Raw genomic sequence first — 22,027 nt, forward strand, 5'->3', positions numbered from 1 at the left:
GGGCGCGTCGGCGCCTCGGCTAGGATGGGAGTCCCCGGCCTCCGGAGCTGAGCAAGCCGGCCCGCGGCGAGGAGGGCGCGCCGCAGGGAGGCTAGCCTCGCTCTTCCTCCGGGAGCCCAACACCTTTCCCGCGCCGCCAAGATGATCCCCCCGAGCGGCGCCCGAGAGGACGGCGTGGACGGGCTGCCCAAGGAGACGACCAACGCCGAACAACCGCCCTCTCCTGCATCCACCGGCAGCCAGGAATCCAAGGTACCGCGCACGCTTGCCCCGAGAGGATACAAACTCACTCTCCTTCTCTCCTCTGTCCACCTTTGTTTCCTCCCTACTGGCGCTGGCGCCTGAGCCTGAGACGCGTCCCCAGTTCCTCTCAAGGACTGTACCTCTCTTGAGATTTGAATGTACGGCAGGACTCTCTGATAGCGATGCTGGACCACATCCCTGGAGACCCAGCTTTCTTGCCCACACAGCCCGGGGGCTTTGCGCAGGGCTTCCACCCAGCGAGCACCCGCAATTCAGTTGACTCCTGGTTCATATAGCTTTCTTGGGTGGTGGTGGCGGGGTTGTTCTGTGCTTTGAACCTGCATGCACCCAAAGCGCGTGCAAGTATTAGGTGGCTTCTGAAGGCTGAGGGACAAACAGCCGAGGGATACTCCTCCAGAAAAGCTGGGGCACTTGCGGACCAGCAGAGGTTTGCCTGTATCCCAAAGGTCTGAGACCCTTTGCTTAACAGGGCTCATCCCTAACCTCAGATACAGCTCATTTCAGAAAAACTAGGGAAATGACGCGTTCTCGGGAAAGTTAATGTTCCTCTTGTGGAAGTTAATCCTCGGACTTACACTTGCTTTCATGAGAGTTACACTGACATACACAAAACCAACCCCGCAGCACTTCTGTCGCTGGTACACTTCCTCTGAAACTCTCGTGGGTGCCAGGCACATGTTTGGAAATCTTGGAAGAGGATAAAGTAAAATGCGGCTGCTAGCTGTGCGATGCCAAATGGCATCTCAGCCGGGAGTGAAAACCATAAGATGGAGTTTGTAGTTATATGGATTTTTTAAGGGCAGGACTCCTGGCTCTTTATCCAGATCTCCTTTTGTGTTCCCTGGATGTCTTTGGAATGTGGGGCAGTTCCTGTGTAGGAATGAAGGAAAGGAGGATGCCAGTCTGGAGGGCAGGTCAGATGGGGCAAAGAAGAGTCCCATCCTTATCTCCCTTCACACACATCCCTGGAAGCCTTTGACAAATCAGCAGGATCAAAAGCACAGCTAAGGGGCTCTCAGTTTAAGTGATGCTGCCCACTGTGTGTACCCCAGCCTTCAAAAGTTAGCCATCAGAGATGCTAATCCAAGACAAAGAGCTTTGCATTATCTTTATTTTATTTTTTTGATAAATATCTGACCTGAAATATGTGTTAACTTTTCTAAAACGCAGTTGGAAATGGGGGCAAAACCCCACCTTCCAGAATCACTGTGAGGCATAGTAAGTACAGTGTAAGGACTGTACATCCCAGTACAGTGTAAGGACTCGATCCATGTTTACTCTTTTCCTTCCTGAGATAAGGAGATGGGATCCATCTCACCATAGATGATTCACTCCAAATCCATCTCACAACCCCTACACATGGACCGTTACCCCTCCGACCGGAAGTTTCTGGCTGTCTCATCATTGTCCATCATTGACCTCCATTCACCTAAGTGATATGGGGTAGTGGCCACCTCAAAGGTGATCTAGAATACTGTAAATGAATGCAGCTAAACTCAAGAGTGAAACTAGTATTCAACTTTTTGAATTGGGCCTGTTGCTCTGCAGTAGGTACGTTCTGGAAAGCGCTTAGGATTTGCTTATACAGAAGCACAGTTCAAACACACTGTATGGGCTTGCTATTTATAGATATCCTAATGTAAATTCTTTGGCAAAGCAAAACCTACGTATGTAATACCCGTCATTATCCACCAACTTATCTGGTTTATGGTTTTGGATCTGCACACGTCAGTTTTTCTCAAAGTGTATTTGTACATTCCTAAATTTGCTGTCATGGCTTAGGTGTTCTTAATCAGTGGAGATGGACTGTGGGGGGCCCATGAACCCCAAGAAATTGAATGCAAAATGTTGTGCCTGAAGGTGAAATTTGAGGGGGGGGGCATAGTGTTTTTGATACTCTCCAAGGGGCCCATGCTTCTAAAAAGGCTACACTGCTGATGTGGAGGGGTTATGGTAAGGGAACGTTAGGATGGCATGAAACAGGGGTAGTAGAGGCAGGCTCTACTTATTCTGCACCAGCAGTGCCACATTTTAAAGCTTATTGGCGCTAACAAGGATCCTCCACCTTGAGGATGAGCGTCTGGTAGGAGAATGTGGACATGTAGTCATCCCATCTTACTCTCCTCTGAAGTGGTTTGTTTGTCAAAATACCGTTTGGGACAGAATGGTTCAGCCCCTCTGGACAGTAAACTTTCTCAAGAAAGACTTTTAAAATTAGTTTTTTCTTTTATTTTATTAAAGCCTAGTTGACTTACAGTACTGTATTTGTTTCAGGTGTACAACCTAGCGATTCAGTGTCTTTATAGATTAGTCATCACGCAAAGTTATTATAATATTGTTAACTACATTCCCTGTGCTGTACATTGCATCCCTGTGACTTACTTATTTTATAGCTAGTAGTTTATACCTCTTAATCCCCTTCACCTCATTCACTCATTCCCCCCACCTCCCTCCCCTCTGGCAATCACTAGTTTAGTCTCTGTATCTGTGAGTCTTGTTTCTGTTTGGTTATATATTTGATTTGTTTTGGCTGTTAGGTTTCACTACACATTTTTAAAATAACTTTTTTCTCTCATGATAAGAGTAACAAATACTCTGTGGAAATTTGAAAAGTCCTGAAAAAAAGTTTTAAAAATTCCCCACTGGTCCAGTCCAGAGACACCTACTGATATCTTGATTGTATATTTGCCTCTTTTCATTGATTTTTTTTTTTTTCCGGTACGCGGGCCTCTCACTGTTGTGGCCTCTCCCGTTGCGGAGCACAGGCTCCGGACACGCAGGCTCAGCGGCCATGGCTCACGGGCCCAGCGGCTCCGCGGCATGTGGGATCTTCCCGGACCGGGGCACGAACCCGTGTCCCCTGCATCGGCAGGCGGACCCTCAACCACTGTGCCACCAGGGAAGCCCTTCATTAATTTTTATATTTACACAGTTGAGAGAAAAATGGTGAGCATCTACTGAGTGTTTGGTCTGTCAGGCACAACTTGACCCTTCATAATAACCCTGTGAGGGAGACTCTGCTATTATTTCTGTTTTATGGATAGGGAAGCGGAAACTCAAAAAGGTTAGGTGACTCCCCCACGATTGTATAGTTAGTTGAGTGACACAGCATGGACAGGGACCCAGGCAGCATGGCTCTGGAGGACAAGTTGTCAACCACCTGCAGCCGTCTCTCATGCCTGTGTACTGTTTTACATCCTGTACTGTTTCACCTAACATCCTAACCAAGTGTCTTATATGCTACTAAAAGCCACTTGCAGCCATATTTTGGTCTTCTCATCTTAAGAAATCTTTGAAAATAAATTGAGCCACATTATCATGTGAAATGATTAAAGCCCAGTTCTTATACAGCTTCTTTGCATTTGATTTTGCTACTCTTTCCCTAAAAGTATATTTACGGAAGTGATTAAATGGAATATCACAGAACCATCTGGAAAACCGGGCCACAGCAAACCCTTTGGTCTAGAGGGTCCATTAGAGAAGAATGATAATGATTCAATGCCCTGAGCACATAAAATGTTTCCGGAAGTCCATTTCTGCAGATTCTTTGGAATGCTAAATCATAGAATATTAGAATTGGAAACACTGGAGATGATCTATTCTGGGTATTTGTAAAATTATGGTTAATTTTTATTGTGTAAATTTATTTTATTATGGAAAATTTCAACACAGAGAAAATACTATAAAGAACCATCATGTACCTAATCACCTGGCTTCACCAGTTATCAGTTCATGGACAATCTTGCTTCATCTGTTACCCCCAGCACTACCCCCACCCCTCCCCATGCACACTGGATCATTTTAAAGCAAGTTCCAGGCATCAAAGCATTTCATTCGTAAATATTTCCAGATGCATCTCTAAAGAATAAGGGCTCTTTTTGTAAACATGACTACAATCCCATTATCACATACTCCAGGTGTTTTAAATCAAGCGTCAGTATATTCTTTGGAGGTCCACAAGTTGTCTTTGGAATATCTGTGAACAACCAGAACTTTCAGAATTGCTTGTGTACATGTATATGTGCATTGTCTGGGGAAAGGATCCATAGTTTATACCAGCTCAATAAAGCCTTCAAAGTTTATTTAAATATTTATTTAAATATCCCCTCCCTTTTTTTTCCCTCTGTTGAGTAAATCGAGGCCCAGAGAGAGGTAGTGACTTGCCTAAGATCACACAGGTAGTTACTGCCAATAGTCTAAGGAAGGTCCCCGTCTTGGACCTTGGATACCCCAGCACAATTTCCTCAGAGTAAATTCCAGTAAGCACAAGTCATAATCTAGTTTATGTGGTTTTGTTTTTCATAAAATTAGTCTAGTTGAAAGCGTTTGAAAGCCACTAATGAACCTCACCCCTGTATCTTTCCACTAACTATCCCAGAAAGACCACAATCTAATTTTTTTTCTAAGTGCTTGACAGAGACCGTTGAATACTAAGAAAAATTTCATGTTTCAGCATCCCTTATTGCAATGAATGTCTTTTCTCCTACTAACTTATTGACAACATAAAAATCTTACTAAGGTGTCACATGAAGTTTTGTATGGATGCCCTTTGCCATCGCTTATATGACACAAAGTCACGTTTTGATGATATGAAGGGATTGCAGGTTTTGAGGTCCAATAAACAAGAGGTCAAATCTCTTCTTATCAGTTGCCATCTTTGTGCCTATGGGCAAGCTGCCTAACCTCCCTGAGCCTCAGCTTCCTAAAATCTAGAAAGGGGATGCTAATCCCCAATTGGCATGGCTTTTTGTAAAGCCTGAGAATAGGTAAAACACCCAATATGTTGAAAGCATTTGTAAGCATAAAGCGTTATTTACTTTCTCTTCCTGCTTCAAATTAGATGATTCTGTCACTGACCAATCACAAATGTCATCATTGGAAGAATTTCAGTAATCAAAAATGACGTTCCCATAGTATAACTGAGTTTTCCTCCCTTTGCACTTTCGGTTATACTGTTGACTGCAGTGAGATTTCATCTTAGCTATGTTGCATCCCCAAGAAGATTAGCCATAGACTCACCAGCATGTGACTTTGATTTTGAAAGGTTGATATAAGCCACATAGGGCACCACTGGAGCCATGGACCAAGGTGTCCCTTCATTTGTGGATGGTTCTTTCTGAATCTGGACCACCTTCTAAGCTGAGAAGCAATTCGTAACCATGAAGATGTGCCCTGCATCTCCCGGAAAGATTTCTGTGTCCATCAATCAGCAACTATTTATTGACTGCCTACTTTGTGGCCAGCTCACCCATTACATATATATGAAGCTATTATTGATAAGGAATTTAACTTCTGCTCAGGGGAGAAGAAAGAAAATGGAACCTTGGCCTTGCATTCAAATCCCCTGGAGAGTCCAGACCATAGGCTAGACCTATTAAATTGAAATCTGTGAGTGAAGGTCCCAGCAATCAGCACTTTTATAAAGCTCCTTAGTGATTTCATTGTACAGCCAAGTTTGAGAAACACTGGTCTAGACTAAAAGAATTACAGAATGTCAAAGAAAGCAAGATATTTTCCCTTCCAGCCAAGATACTTGGAATCATCTGTATTTACTTTCTCTTCTTCATTTCCCATTTGTACTTCAATCCAAAGAAATGGTTCTGGCAAAAGTAACCTGCTGTTTCCTCCACATTGCCAAAGAATCTAAGCGTTGCTCAGATACAGCTGGATTTATAAGGTTGACTATGTCCTTATTAAGTTGTTTTCATGATTATAAAAGTAATAAGCACTAAATGTAGCAAACTGGAAAGCACAGAATATATAAAAATTCATTTATCACACAATGACCTAGACATAAGGATTGTTAGGGTTTTTTTTGCTGTATTTCAGGTTTCCTTTAACACACACACACACACGTGAAACAGAATTGAAATAATGTATACATAAATGCACATTGTGTTTTTTCTTCTACCTAATGTACATAAACAGTTTTCTTGTATTCTTAGATAAGTATTAAATAAAGGTGGTATATGTCATTGTTGTACCATATCTATTTCGTCAGTCTCTTCTGATGGTACATTTAGATTATTTCTCAGCTTTCAAGCTTTAAAAAAATATCAATATTTAAATGGGCTTCCTGATACATCAACATTTGAATATTTTTCTGATTCGTTTCATGGGAAGTAAAATTGCTAGGTCTGGATATAAACACTTGGAAGGTCTTTTATTCTTACTGACACAGTGCTCTCTAGAAAGATCTATCATAGCTTTTTTTTTTTAGAATTTTTATTTTTATTATTTATTTTATTTTTATTTATTGGCTGTGTTGGGTCTTCGTTGCTGCACATGGGCTTTCTCTAGTTGCAGCAAGTGGGGGCCTACTCTTCATTGCAGTGCGCGGGCTTCTCATTGTGGTGGCTTCTCTTGTTGTGGAGCATGGGCTTTAGGCACGTGGGCTTCAGTAGTTGTGGCTCACGGTCTCTAGAGCGCAGGCTCAGTAGTTGTGGCGCATGGGCTTAGTTGCTCCACAGCATGTGGGATCTTCCCAGACCAGGGCTCGAACCCACGTCCCCTGCATTGGCAGGCGGATCCTTAACCACTGCGCCACCAGGGAAGCCCTATCATAGCTTTTTTTCTTGTAAACTTTGAAATATAACATCATACCAAAAAGTGCACACAAGATTACAGATCAATGAATTTTCAAAAAATAAATTATTGATCAGTATGTAACCAAAACAAAAATCAAGAAATAGAATGTTATCAGCACCCCAGAATCTCCCTCATACCCTTTTCTGTCACTGCCTTCCCAAAGATAAATAATATTTTGACTTCTAACAACATAAATTAACCTTCCTTTATATAAATGGAATCATACAGTGTGTACTCTTTTATGCTTGGCTTCTTTCACTTAGCATTATGTTGTGAGATTCAATTATACCATTGCATGTAGCAATAGTTTTTCATTTTCATTGCTATATAGAATTCCACTGTGTGAATAGACCACTATTTAACCATTCTATTGATGGTGGACATTTGGATTGTTTCTTGGTTTTGGCTGCCATAAGTTATACCCCTTTGACCATCCTTATACATATTCCTTGTGGCACCTCTGTTGGATGTATACCTAGGAGCAACATTGCTGGGCTGTAGGGTATACATAAGTTCAGTGTTAGTAGATACTGTCAACTTTCCAAAGCATCTGTACCAATTCGTGATCCCACCAACAATGTATAAGAGTTCCATCTGATCCTCATCCCACCAACATTTGGTATCGTCTGTATTTCTCAGTTCAGCCATTCTCATAGGTGATTAGTGGTATTGTGCCGTGGTTTTAACTTGTATGTCCCCAATGACTAATGAATTAAGCAGTTTTTTTGTTTTGTTTTGTTTTGTTTTGTTTTGTTTTGGCCATGCCTCATGCGGGATCTTAGTTCCCTGACCAGGGATCAAACCCTTCTCCCCTGCATTGGGAGGGCAGAGTCGTAACCACTGGACTGCCAGCAAAGTCCCGAATTAAGCAGTTTTTATGCTTTGGGGCATTTGAATGTCTTCTTGTGAAGTAGTTATTCAAATCTTTTGTCTATTTTCCTATTAGCTTATATGTCATTTTTAAAAATTTATATGAATTCTTTACATATTCTAGATCCGAGTACTTTTAAAGATAAATGTGTTGCAGATATCTTCTTCTATCCTGTGGCTTTTCTTTTCTTAACAGAAATTCTTATTGAGTGTAGTCAAATTATTAATTTTCTCACTTATGGTTGTTAGTGCTTTTTGTGTTCTCCTTATGAAATCTTTGCCTACCCCAAAGGCATGAAAGTATTCTCCTAGTATTTCTTAGAAATGTTTTTGCTTAGCCTTTCACACATAAGTCTATAATCCGTTTGAAATTGCTGTGGGTGTGAGGTAGGGGTCAAGATTCATTACGGCACTGCACTGCCACCTTTGCCATAAATTGGATGGCTATATTTTTGATTTATGTGGAGGTTGATGCTCTGCCCCATTGGTCTATTTGTCTGTCCTTGTACCAGCACAGCACTGTCTTAAATATAATGGCTTTATTAAAAAGTTTTGATATCTGGCAGAGTAAGACTTCTGGCTTTGCCTTGCTTTTTCAAAACTGCTTTGGTTATTTTGGGCCCTTGACATGTCCATTATGCATTTTAGAATCAGCTAATCAGTTTCCACAAAAACACCTGCTAGGGTTTTTACTGGGGTTGCGTTAAATCTACAAATCCATTTGGAGAGAATGGACATCCTCATACTATTAGTTCTTCCAGTAATAGAGTCCACTGTACAGAGATTGCTTCCACCAAGTGCCCCAAGGCATCGTTACCTGAGAACCTAAATCTTTGTTACTTTTTTTCAGTTTGGGGATTCTCAGACCAAGTTGTGTTGTATAAATTTAAGCCCCAAATCTATGTGAAGGCAGATCTGTGATTATGAATTCCCAAGGAAATATTTGTTTGTTTATTGTCCACCTTATGTCTATACTAAGATTTTCTTTCTCATCAACCTGAATTGGTGAGAAAGTTGTTTCTTGTTCATTCTTTCTTTTCAGATCTCCACTATATGTAGGCAGTAAAATTCAATCTCCCTAGGATTTTTTTTTTGAGTTAAAATACACATAACATAAAATTTACCTTCTTACTAATTTTTAAATGGTTACATTTTAAGTGTAGTTTTCTGTGGCATTAAATATATTCATATTGTTGTATAACCGTCAGCATCTTTAGAACTTTTTCATCTTCCCAAACTGAAGTTCTGTACCCATTAAACAGTTATTCCCCATCTCCTACTTTTTCCAGCTCCTGGCAACCACTACTATTCTACTTTCTGATTCTATGAATTTGACCAACTCTAGGTACCTCATATATGACGAATCATTTAATGTTTGTCCCTTTGTAAGTGGCTTATCTCACTTAACATAAATCTTCCAGGTCCATCCATGTTGTGGTATAAGTCAGAATTTCCTTCTTTTTTTAGGGCTGAACAATATTCCATTGTATGTATATACCACATTTCTTTATCGATTCATCCATCAGTGGACTATCGTGAATAATGCTGCTATGAACTCGGGTGTACAAGTATCTGTTCAAGTCCCTGCTTTCATTTCCTTTAGGTGCATAGCCAAAAGTGGGGTTGCTGGATTATCTGGTAACTCTATCTTTAATCTTTTGAGGATTCACCATACTGTTTTTCACAATGGCTGTACCATTTTAGATTCCCACCAGGAATGAACAGGATTCCAATTTCTCTACGTCCTCACCAACACTAGTTATTTTCTGGGTTTTTTTTTATCCTAATGGGAGTGAGATACTATCTCATTGTGGCTTTTGTTTGCATTTCTCTAATGATGTTGAGCATCATTTCATGTGCTTATTGGTCATTTGTATATCTTCTTTGGAGAAATGTCCATTCAAGGCCTTTGCCTGTTTTTTGAGTTGTTTTCTTTCTTGTTAGTTATTTTTGTTATTTTTAGATTTATAGCCTTCTGTCAGCAAATTTGAAGGGCAAAGATATATTGAAATTTTTTATTGTTTTATTACATTTATTCACTAGAAAGTATTCTTTTTATATTAAAATTTTTTTGTGAATTATATATTCATCTATTTTAATAGAGCATTTATTTCCTATTGATTTTTTTTAAATTCTTTATAAATATTAAAACCACAATCTTTCATATATGTTGCTAACGTTTTCCCAGATTCAAATTTGTTTTTCAATTTTATTACATTTTCAACATGGAAGATTATTTTTTTATGTTGTTAAATGTCTCAAATTTATTTAGCTATGGCTTCTTTTTCCCATTTATATTTAGAAAGGTCTTCCCCACCCTAGGAGCAAATAAATATTAATCTGTGTGTTTCTCTAGCTCCTTATTATATACTTTTTACTTTTATCACTTTAATCCATCCGGAATTTATGTTGTTATGTGGTAAGGAAGAACTTTACTTTTTTCTGAATGAAAAAAACCACTTGTTGAACAATTCATTTTTACGCTGATTTGAAATGTTGGATCTATTATGTAATAAATGGTAATATGTACTAGGTTGTCTTTTACAGTCATCTGTTATATTCTAATGATTTTGCATTTATTACTACACACTACTTTGACATTACAATTATAATGTTTTAATTACTGTAGCTTTATAATAGACTGATAACTGATAATACAGGTACCTTCCTGGGAATTTATTTATTTAACTGCACTCACTGTTTTGATTTTCCATCAAGTTATAATATTTTGAGAAGAATTGCATGAAACTTTTAAGATAGTTTCAGCAAAATCTTTACATACAGTGGGATTTCTCATCCAGGAACATAGTATATATCTTTAGTTATTGAAACGTCTTTTATGCCACTCATAAACGCTTAGTAATTTTCTTCAAATACTTTTTTGCCCAATCCTCTGTTAGCTATTTCCTACTAGTTTTATATTAATTTTGTAATCTAAGGTCTTTTAGATTCCATTTCTTATTCATTAATAAAGAAGTACAGTGTTGCTTACTGATTCATTGTGGGCCCTGGAGTCAGAAGCAGCTGTGTTCAAATCCCAGTGTACGACTTTGGGATGCCACTTAATGAGCTTCCCTGTCCTTCACTTTCCTGAGCCTCGCTGTTCTTTCTGTAAAATGAGCATACTAATGGTCTTTTGCAGCACTGTCATTAGGGTTAGGTTAATGAGTGTATCCTAAGTGCCTAACACAGTGCATGGCACATAGTGAGTCAATGTTAGCTATTATTATTAGATTATCATAGTATCTACAAAAATAATTTTGCCTCTCTAACTATAATTATCTCTTTTGGGGGTTAGGGGAGTGGGGTAGGTAGGGACAGAATATTATTGCAGTAGATATCCCCAAATACAATAAGTATCAGTGGAGGTATTGGGCTAGTACCTAACTTTAAGTGCTACCTAAGTTTTGCTGTAAGTATACATTGAGTATAGGTGTATATTGTATAGTGTTGGTACTAAGGGGTACTCTTAGATCTTTTGTATCTCGAGTTACTCTGCAAGCCACTTAAAATGTACGCATTCAGTCTGAGAAACATCAGGTGGTACTTTGCAAATTTAACTTTAAGACAAATCCATTTCCAACGAAATCATTTCTTAAGTCCTCCTTCTACACAAATTCCAGACTTCCCACTCTGTTTGCAATTAAACTGAGACAGTGTTTCTTATGTAAATTTGGGTAATGTTCTTAGCTTACTAAGAATTTCCACCAGGAATGGATGTGGAATTGTTTCAAATGACTTTTTGGCAAGTATCAGAGTAATCATGTGATTTTTTTTTTGTCCTTTGGCCTCTTTATGTGATGGATTATATTAATAGATAGCCTAAATTAAACTCTTCTTACATTCCTGGAAAAGGTCCCACTTGACCATGGGGATTTTCTTTTAATAAACTACTAGGTTTTCATTGCCAGTACTTTATTATTTTTACATCTATATACATAAGAAATATTGTTCTCTGTCATTTTGTGTCCTTGGTCAGATATTATTTTTAAGGATATGCCAAGTTTAAAAAAATTATTTGGGAAGATATACATGGATGTTTTTGTTTGTTTCCTTTTGGTTTTTGTTCTGTGAATAGTTTGTAGAACCCAGATCTCCACTTTGAATGTTTGAAAAAAATGGGACAATATCTAAAACTGGCACCTATTTTAAAATAAAATTTGAAAACATTTTTGTATTTTTTATTCTATTCTCTTTTCCTAAACTGACATGAATCAGGTTTGTTAACTTGTATTTTGCCTGAAAATTATTCCTTTCATTTAAATCTTCATAATATCTCTGGATGAGTTATTATAGGAGAGCCCTGGGACCTTCCTTCAATCTTATCTCATCCTCACTCTTTCTAGCAGGTTTCCTATGTGTTCTTATCTTATGAAATCCCTTTTTTTGTAGTTCTCTGTGTTTATATACCAGTGGTCCCTTAGATCTGGATTTGGAATCAGGAAAGTTAAATACCAGTGCTCACGTTTCCGCCTTTATCTAGAGAGGTGCTCCCTCTTTGCTCCCTCCTTAAATCTCATTTTTTCCTTTGATTCCCTTTCTACTGCTGTAACAGTTCCTCACTAGTCCTGTTGGCCATCACATTCTCCTCCACCCATCATTCAAGGGTTGGTCTTCCCCAACATTCTATTCTCAGCCCTCAGCCCTTCTCACTCTTCATAATCTCTCTGGGTCTTTCTGGGACATCTTACCTATTCTTTTTATTTCATCCACCAGCTGATAACACCCAAATCTGAAGCCAACACAGACATCACTCTTCTGAGCTCCAGACCAATATATCCCACTGCCTTTTGGGCAACCTGTCTTGATGCCCTCCATATATTTTAAATTCAGCCTACCCTCAACTAAACTCATCGTTCTCCACTCAGATGCCAGCTCAGTTCTTGTGTGTTCTTCTTCTTGTGTTCTCATCCAGAGATGAGCGTTATGCATGGAGTCAGCCAAGCCAGAAAACCAGAACTCATCCTCAGTGACCCCCAGGGGGCCTGAATAGAGAGGTTTTTGGAAGCAGGTGGACAGGAGACAAGATGTCTGTCAGCCTTCAAAGGGTGCTTCATTTATCTGAAAATGAAACTTGGACCTGTTGTCTGTTCCTAATGGCCCCCGTAGCTGAAGTGTCGGTCAGCATGTTTTCCTCAGGTCTGGGAGCAGGTGTGACCACAGCATGAAGGACTGAGGTCAGGCACGAGAGAAAGAATAAAGAGGAGGGATCCAGAGCACCCTGGGCTCCCAGGAATGCCACTGCTACCTTGCCCTCCAAACTGACATGAGAGAGAGAGCAGTGAAAAGAGATCCTAGAGTGCTCTGTGCCCCGGTAAGACACCCACATTTCCTCTCTTCATCTCCAGCACTGTCAGTTTTATCAGAACAAGGTAACTCGGAAGCCTTGGAAAAGATTCCCATGATACCCCTTTCCCTGGCATGTCAATCACCAGAAGAGCACAAGGCTGCAGAGCTCCCTTCCTTTCTCACAGTTTAATCTCCATACAGGTCTGCATATCTATCGTCAGCTCTGTCTGCCACCCTCCCCAGCGGTCGGTGCTCTCTACTCTACCCTCTGGAATTTACTCTTCAGTAAATCCTCTCTCTCCTCAACGTCTCTGATGTGTCCTTCACTTCTGACTCTGATGCCCAGCCATTCCCCTGCAGCCTCTCAAATGGTGGCTCTTTTCTCCCTCGTCAGGCTTGGTAGTTGAGGAGGCTGCCTCACTACTGCTTCCAGACTCTGATCTCTCCTCCTCTAAAATGTATAGCTTTAAAATCCACACACTCAGTCTCTTCTACCCACTGCTAAAATCAGCAGTCACCTACCAACCCGAGTAGGTCTCTCCATTCTCCAGGCTCACTCTCACTCATTCCAACCCTAGCCCTGTCATAAACATCGGTGATTTTCATATACTGCAGATGACTCTTCCAAATATCCTGACTTCATAAGTCCTTAAACTTTTCTCCTCCTAAGATCTTGTCTCCACTCTCTCCCACCTTGCCACCCACTTCTGTGACCATTCCCAAGACTTTGCACAATGATTGCACCATCTTTCCAAGTGTAAGAAAGTACAGAGAAAACTTTTCAGGCGAGGATGCTCAGGAAAGGAGTCATTCCGGAGGGTCAACCCTTCCAGATAAAAGAGAACATGTCCTTTTATGTTCCAGGCATTTCCCTATTGAGAATTTTGCTTGCAAGGTTCACATCTCCGTACTTTCAAAAGCAGAATATGCCACATGAAATTTCACTCACGTGTAATAGAGCTGCAAATGCTTTGTAAATTTCAAAGCAATTATATTGCTTTTGTAATTTCCTTTTCCTAATTATTCAGGATCACCATTTTAAACACTAGTTATTGAACTTTTCACGTGCAGGAGAGTTTTCCCGTTGCACTAATGACTCCATACTGCTGTGCTGTCCTGTTTCTTGTGTCTGACTCTAACATTTTTCATACTCTTCCTACACAAAGACCATCCTCTCTCTGCAGGCTACTTTGAGTCTTCTAACATGCTTCTTTTCGTTTGCTTTTGTATTGGAAAATAAATCATCACACTAGTTGGAATTTCATGTTCCTTAAGAGGAAACAGAAACTGAACTCAATGGACTATCAGGGAAGTAAATAGAGGATTTTTGGGTTTCAGTGGTTTGATTTTACTTAGTGACTTTACCTAGTGATTGGTTCATCAGAACTTTTTGCTTACATTTTCTGGTTCTTAGCTGCATTTTCCATAATCAGTTGCTGAGTTCCTGATAGGTTTGATATTTCTTAATTCTTGTTTAAAGGACAAATTGATTAAGCTCAAGTTTCTGGTATCCATTTTTTTCATTAATCCATTTGTACTGGATCCTTCATGTGTTGATCAGTTTGCTGGTGTTCATCCCCAATGGATCTAACCTTCCAGTTAACATTTGAAAAGATAAATTCCAAAATAGGTTTCATTATTGTCAATTTCTATGGAGTGATTTTTTTCTAATTGCTATACCGGACTCTATCTGTTCTCCTCAGATATATAGCCTGGAAGTACAGTAACATTATCAAAATAAATGTTCCATGAATATGTTGTGTGAGAGAAAAAAAAGAGCAAAAGGAAAAAAATCCAACTTACAAAATTAAAGCATGTGGTTTATGGTTCTTCAGATGAATGAAAGAGAGAACACGATGTACAATCAGGAGGCTTCATGTCAGACCACAACTTAGCCCACTGAAGCGTCTCAGATATGCAGATTCTTAATCACTGAATGGTCTCTTTTCCAGAAGGAGTAACTTCAATCTGGTTCTGATAACCCAAGGGCTCTAGAATTTCATGAATTTTATGAACTTGTCTGAGAAAGCAGTGGTTTTATAGGTGATTTGTTTATTAGTCCTTGTGGTTAGAATTATTTTGGCAAAGTTCCATTTATAGACTGCCTATAGGGTGACTTTGGCAGACAACAGGAAGTAAAAAACCTGATACTCTAATTTGTAATAAATCATGGGGTTGAAGATGGGAGATATTTTAAGCTTGTATATCAGGAGCCAAGAGCAATATGCCAGGCCATCTAGCTTCATGGCAGGACACTTTCTGGTTCTTAATTGGACCTTCCCTTGTAAGTTTGTCCACAACCTGGTTGGACAGCTGCACAGAGAGCCTGAATCTCATTCTTAGAGCCCGTGCCCTTGGTTCCCAGGCTCTGGACAGCAGCTGTGGGGTAGACAGAGGCCCATGGGGAGAGCAACAGCTTTGTCCTCATTCTCAGTGGTCAGAATCATCAAATCATATAGGTCCAACGTTGAGGAAGCCTATTTCCAACATGTAAAGTTGCTGTAGCTGCAGAAGGTACTGAGGTGGTTTTTTTTCCCCCCTTCTCCTTCACCTTAAGTTGATATCTCTAACAGAAAAGCATGAGGTTTCAGAAGCATGTAATTTATGGAGGGTGTACTCTCTGGAGAAACCTACGAGGAGGAAGGAAAGCAGGAAAGGACAGGAGATGGGGCTGATCCAGAATGTCATCTCAGGTGGTCTTGGCCCGATCCACAGCGGGCCTCTGGGGCACAGACAGCCCCACAGGGTTGTTTCGGCCTTAAAGCAATAGGGCAGGACTGCTTTACTCTGTATCAATCAGTCTTTGACCCCAGGGGTCGGCGGAGGGGAAGGGAGACATTGCACAGTCTCCCAGGGGAGACAGTTTCCATTAGCTGAGGGCAATTCTGGGAACAAAGAATGATCTGCAAACCTAGGCATCTGGGAGGTGGGTGCAAGGGCCCCAGTAGAGAGGATCTGGGCGGGACACCAACAGCACCCACTACCTCGGGGTTCTACCTACGCTGCTTCAGCTAGAGCAGTCATTCCCCTTTTCCATGCTCTACAGCTAGGAATTTTGCTAATTTTTTAGTCAGAAAAAGAGCGCTACATTTGAAAAAAGTTTGATAGACAGCCATGGTATGAAAGCATGTTAAGAGCTGTAGGCCATGGGAACTGGCTGCTTACCCCCTAATGCACCATTGCATCATACGGCAGAAGGAGGGTGAACGGGGGGGTCTGGGGGGAGAGGTGGTGGCCACGGCTGTTACCCAGTCTAAGCTTCTACTGCTCACCCCACGACAGGCCAGTAAATCGAGAGACAAGGCGTGTGTGCTTGGTTGTTGCAGACTTTTGGTGCTGGAAGATTCAGGTAATGTTGACGCTTGGTACAGAGACCACACTTTGAGTACTGCCACTGAGGTACCTTCATCCTTGTGGAAGCCATCCTCTTAATTTATTGCTGTGGCTGTAATTACATACAGATGTTCTCTTGACTCAAGACGGTCTGCGTGTATGTAAGGGCTCCGGCCATAGCCTCTGTCACCCCACAAATGGCCAGAGTGAACTCAGCTGGCGAGGAGGGAAGCGCCAGGACCACGCTGGGTTGGCCCAGCCTCTCTCCCCCTCCCATAGCCCCTGCCTCCTTCCCCAGCTGTGGACTTGGATAAAGAAGGCAAAGGAGGTCTTCACATGGTTGAGACTGACTTTGCCCAAACAAACAACTTTTGGGGTTCATTTTGAAACAACCGGGAAATCAAACCTCTAAGAAGGTTGCTGTCCCTCCATTTGGAAGTCACGTTGGCTTGTGAAAAGCAGTCTCTATCCCTTCTGGAAATAAAGGAACAGATGGCCAACCGAAGGTTCAGGAAGGAGGCAGGGACACCTCCCAGCTGTGCATCTCCTTGGCAGGGCTTTCACGTTCGAGGACATACTCTAGTACGTGCACAGCATGAGCCCGCCTTTTCCGGCCTATTCCTAGAAGTTTTATTATTCTCCAAACACGCTCATTCCTTTAAAAGTCATTAACAGAAAGGCAGGAAGTTGCTTCACTTCCAGAACCTTGCAGAGAACTACCTTAAAGACCTGGATAGAAAATAGTAAGTGTGTCAGATCAGAGCTGTAGTTACAAGTGCTGCAGGAAACCCAAGGAGCCCTGTGCCAGCTGCTTTGGGAACTTGGATAGAAATGGCACTGGGAGAGCTGAAGCCACAGACAGCCGGCCGTAAGATTCCGTAGCTGCTGCCTTCGCGCATCTGGGACTCTGCTTCGTCCCTGTCTACTGGGAAGACAAATACAGATCCTTCCATGTATTGTGTCACAGCAAGCAAAGCCAGCGGCATAATTTACAGATCTAGTGCAAAATGACAGTAAGAGCTCCTTGTTCAAACATTATTAAGAATCTCGACAGCAACAGCAGAGAATTAAACCAAACCCAGGGCTCTTCCCAGTGCAGGGCTTTGAGTGACCATACACAGGTGGTGACCCCATGAAGCTGGCCCTGCAGTGTGATCCCCACTACAGGGTTTGGCAGAGCCAGGGAAGGGGAAGGGAGAGGGGATGGACATTTCCCTAGGCCTTGCTGTGCAAGGTGATCCGTGTACATCATTCCATTTCTTCCTCATTTTACTGATGAGGAAACCACAAAGGTCAAGGCTAAGGAAAGCAAAGTGACTTCCCCTGGGGCATGTGACTGATACGAGTCTACACTGAAATTTGTACCCAGTTCTGGCTCTAAGTTCCCGTTGGTTGTTTGCTGGTTGGTTTGCTGCTTCTTTGATTTACCTTTTCCACATCTACATTCCAAAAGCAGTAACGGCTTGTAGGGAAAGCACTATATCTGTTTTCAAATTTTATTCCCTTATGAGGCTAAAGAAAGGGTAAATATTCAAAAACTATTTTTAGTGAATAAAAGGATTAATACATTCTCCGGGTCCTGGTTCAGTAGCAACAACAACAACAATAATAGGGGAAACACAGGAAGAGAGGATGAAGGAAAGGAGGAGGATGGAGGGAGGGGAAGAGTGAGTGTGAAAAGAGGAGAAAGAGGACAGAGGAAGGACTGGTCACTACATACCACTCTCCAGGCCTTATTTTACTTAACCTGCACAGAGCCTTCCCAGACAGCTCTTGTTTTTGTGCCCACCTTAGAGATGAGAAGCCAGAAGCTTACAGCCGTTGGTTAACTCTCCTGAGCCTCCCCGCTCTGTGCATGGCTGAGGCTGGGTGCTGAAGGCTGCTCGCTCGCGCTCTTCTGTAAGGAAAGCCGTGCAGGTTGTGTCCCGTGTCGGGCTGAGTCGCACCGTCCGTCCAGTGGTAGGTATAGTGTTCCCCTCCAGTGAGGCACAGCGAAATCACTGTAGTGCAGATAGTAAGGGCAGGTGCCATGTACTGAGTCCCTGTCACCCAGGTACTCTGAATCCGGTTTCTAATCCTTACAACAGTCCCTTTGTGGTAGGTTAATATTTGATCCAAACAACAGGTGAGCAAATTGAGGCTGAGGCGGCGGTAACTCGTCCAGGTGAATGGTCAGCCTTATTTTAAAGATCGTTGAAGGCTCGTCATTCAGATCTAGAGCAGGGGTAGGTATTTAATTGCCTTTCCTCGCAAAATCCCATTGACATAACAGATAACGTAGGTTAAAAGATTATGTCGATGATGGTGGTAAAACAAGAAATGATACCATCAGCAGGCCAGAATTTGTGAGGAAATTGTGGAAGATGTGAAGCAGAGAGTATTGAAGTAATGGAGAAAGCAGATAAGAGAAAACTTGTCCAGAGCAGATTCTGGAGTTAATAGTTACAGCCATGAGAGCAGATGTTCCCAGCAGAGCTCAGGAGATCCCCCCACCAAGCTGAGACTTAGCAGATGCAAAGAGCAAGGGTGGTCTCGGCAGTTACCCACCCAGAGGCTCTGTCATTCTTCCTCATTCCCCAAGGATGCCAAGAGCTAGAAGTATACGCTCCTGCTGGAGGCTAACACCTCTGGACTTATGTCTAAACAACCTAAAACATTAGCCTAGGAAGTCACCCAGAATGGATTCAGGGGCCAGACAGAGGAGAAGAGCCCAATATAACTCCTGACTTCAAAAACTGTAACTCCAAGAAAATAATAGACAGAAGGCAGCTCTACCCAGGAATAAAATATATGAAAGCATTCAACTCTCAAAGTAAAACCCTCCATATGTTGGGATTTGTGGGAGCCTCCATCCTGCCTTTTCGATCCCCACCCAGATATCCTAAAGCAGAGGCTGCCTGTCAGCCTTCCCAACTCAGATGGATCCAGGGAGTGATGTACTCAGAGCCTTACCTGCAGAGGAAGCTCATCCCAGCTACCTGTGTGATCAAGCTAGTTTTTCACCCATAAATAAGAACAGACAACAAAAGCATAGGTAAGAAGGATGAGTAAGCACAACTAAATAAACTAACCGAGGGAAATGAGAGATAACACAAGGATTATGACTAAAATAACTTTTTTTTATTGAAGTATAGTTGATTTATAATGTTTTAATTTCTTCTGCATAGCAAGGTGATTCAGTTATACATATATATACATTCTTTTTTTATATATTCTTTCCCATTATGATTTGTCACAGGATATTGAATATAGCTCCCTGTGCTATACAGTGGGACCTTGTTGTTTATCCACTCTCTATATAATAGTTTGCATCTGCTAAAGATGCCACATGTAAGTGATATCATATGGTATTTATCTTTCTCTTTCTGACTTCCTTCACTTAGTACAATCATCTCTAGGTCCATCCACGTTGCTGCAAATGGCATTATTACAGCTGAGCAATATTCCATTGTATATCTGTACTGTATCTTCTTTACCCATTCATCTGTTGATGGACATTTAGGTTGTTTCCATGTCTTGGCTCTTGGGAATAGTGCTCCTATGACCATAGGGGTGCATGTATCTTTTGGAATTAGAATTTTGTCCGGATATATGCCCAGGAGTGGGATTGCTGGATCATACGGCAACTCTATAAAATTACTTTCTAATTGGTATCTTCAGAGAGATTCAAGAAGTATTGTGACAGTATCAAAAGAATTCGTTTCTATTTTTTTTTAAAAAAGGGACAACCAATGCTAGGAATGAATTTTTGGAAAAAATAAGATTTCCAAAATCTAAAAAAAAAATTAATGCAAGGCCTGAAAAATACAACGAACAAATCTGAAGACTGCATCAGTAAAATGGAAGGTAAAGTAGGGTAATTTCCCAAAAGAGATAGAAAAGGAAAGATAATTTATAAGATAAAGGTCTGGAGATACTGAAAGTGGAAACTGGAAGCCAACAGGTCATCTCCACTAGGACAGAACAGCTGAAATGGAGGTCAGAAGATAATTAAAGAAACAAGTAGAAAAAAATTAAGGATTTTTTAAATATGAAAAATAAATTAATAAAAAGTTAAGTAGAAAAATATTGGATTCAGAAATGTTCAAAATGAAAGCAATTTGTGAGCAATAAAAGTCAAATGTAAGTGTCAAGCAGTAAAAGCGAAAATATAAGAATGATATGAAAAGTAAAATTGAAAGAACTATGCATACACAATTAGCAGAGTCATAATGACCTTTCTAAACTTCAGGAATAGAGAAAAATCCCTAGATGTCTCCAGAAATTAAAAAACAGGTGACCTTCTCATAATGAAAATGAGTCACATCAGGCTGAGTGAGTGTAAGAGTCAAAGGCACCATGGTTTCAGATTCTAAGGGAAGCGTACATTCAACTTGGAATCCAAAATCACGACATTGGGATGACTCTGGAAAAGAAAGTCATCATCTCTCTCGAAAGAGCATAGATACAAATTAAATACTGCATAAAGCATTCACAAAGCCATCAGTATATTAAAAAATGAATTTCTCATAACCAAGGAGAATGGACCCCCAAAAATCATGGGCAGCAAAACATTTAAAATGTATGTAATTCCCTATTTTGATTTAAAAAAAAAAAAAGGAGAAAATTGCTTTGACTCCACTGTTGCAGAATCAATTGGAATTCCTGATTATCAAAAAGATTCCTGGTACACTAGGATGTGTTTACTTGCTAAAGACTATCCACCAGAAAACTGAAGCAAACACTCCAATGTAGCAGTGAATCATGAGTCCCCTTAAAGTGAGGAACAAGAAAAGCTCACTCTTGCCTGTGTTACTCAACACTGCTCCAGAAATGCCAGGATGGGAAAATAAGCAAGAAGAATAAATAGTAAAATGAAGAGACAAAATTGCCATGACAAGCAGTTTATATGAAAGTCTGTTTAAAATAATCAAATGAAACTCTCATGACTAATATAAGACAATTCTGTATGTGACAAGCTCAAAATACAAAATCCATTAATTTGCTTTACACCAGCAAAAACTATGACATACTGAAGAATATCTTTCACAAGAAGTATGTATGTGCAATGTGAAGAAACATGCCAACATTATGGAAAGCAAATAAGAAGACCTAAATTAGTGTAAAGGCATGACATTTTTTAGATGAGAAGAACTAATACTGTAAAGATGTCAATCCACTCTAAATAAATACATAAACTCAAGTGAATTCCAATCATATAACAACAGCATGTTTTTTAAAAATGAGAACCAGCAAGTCCATTCCACCATCCTTCTTGGGGAATTAGTGGCAGTTCTCTAAGCCACAGCCTCTTCATTTGTAGTATTGGGATCATAATGAAACCTACTTCAAAGGGTAATTGTGACAATTAAATGCGTAACACGTGCAAAGCACTTACCACAATACCCAGCCCATAAGTTGCACGCACCAATATTAGTTTTTATTATATTACTCTTATTAAATGTACCTGTGCATGCAGATATACATATGATAATGTTTATTCGAGCAGTGCTTGCAATAGCTAAAATTAGGGCAGCCTCAAGTTTCCATCACTATTATAATGATTAAGTACAATGCACTATATCCATAGCATGGAGAAATATTAATAAAATTAGTTATTTCTGTCTATAATCTGACATGGAAAAAGCAAATCACAGGACAAAATGTGCAGGATAATTTATGTATGTAAAAAGTATCAAAATAA

General features: G+C 40.6%; 1 protein-coding gene across 2 annotated transcripts in view; it reads left to right on the forward strand.

Annotated features, from left to right (window-relative positions):
• The first annotated feature begins 68 nt into the window (after positions 1–68).
• STAC (SH3 and cysteine rich domain) overlaps positions 69–22,027 on the forward strand; it is a 103,892-nt gene continuing 81,933 nt past the window's right edge. Inside the window, exon 1 of one of the 2 annotated variants that reach the window (XM_024756525.1) lies at positions 69–252. In XM_024756525.1, the coding sequence (XP_024612293.1) occupies positions 142–252 (111 nt within the window). In that variant the 5' untranslated portion in view covers positions 69–141. The remainder of the gene's footprint in view (positions 253–22,027) is intronic. The other variant, XM_024756533.1, reaches the window with a different exon arrangement.

Source organism: Neophocaena asiaeorientalis, unplaced genomic scaffold, assembly GCF_003031525.2.
Source record: "Neophocaena asiaeorientalis asiaeorientalis breed wild unplaced genomic scaffold, Neophocaena_asiaeorientalis_V1.1 scaffold265, whole genome shotgun sequence".
NCBI lineage: Eukaryota > Metazoa > Chordata > Mammalia > Artiodactyla > Phocoenidae > Neophocaena > Neophocaena asiaeorientalis.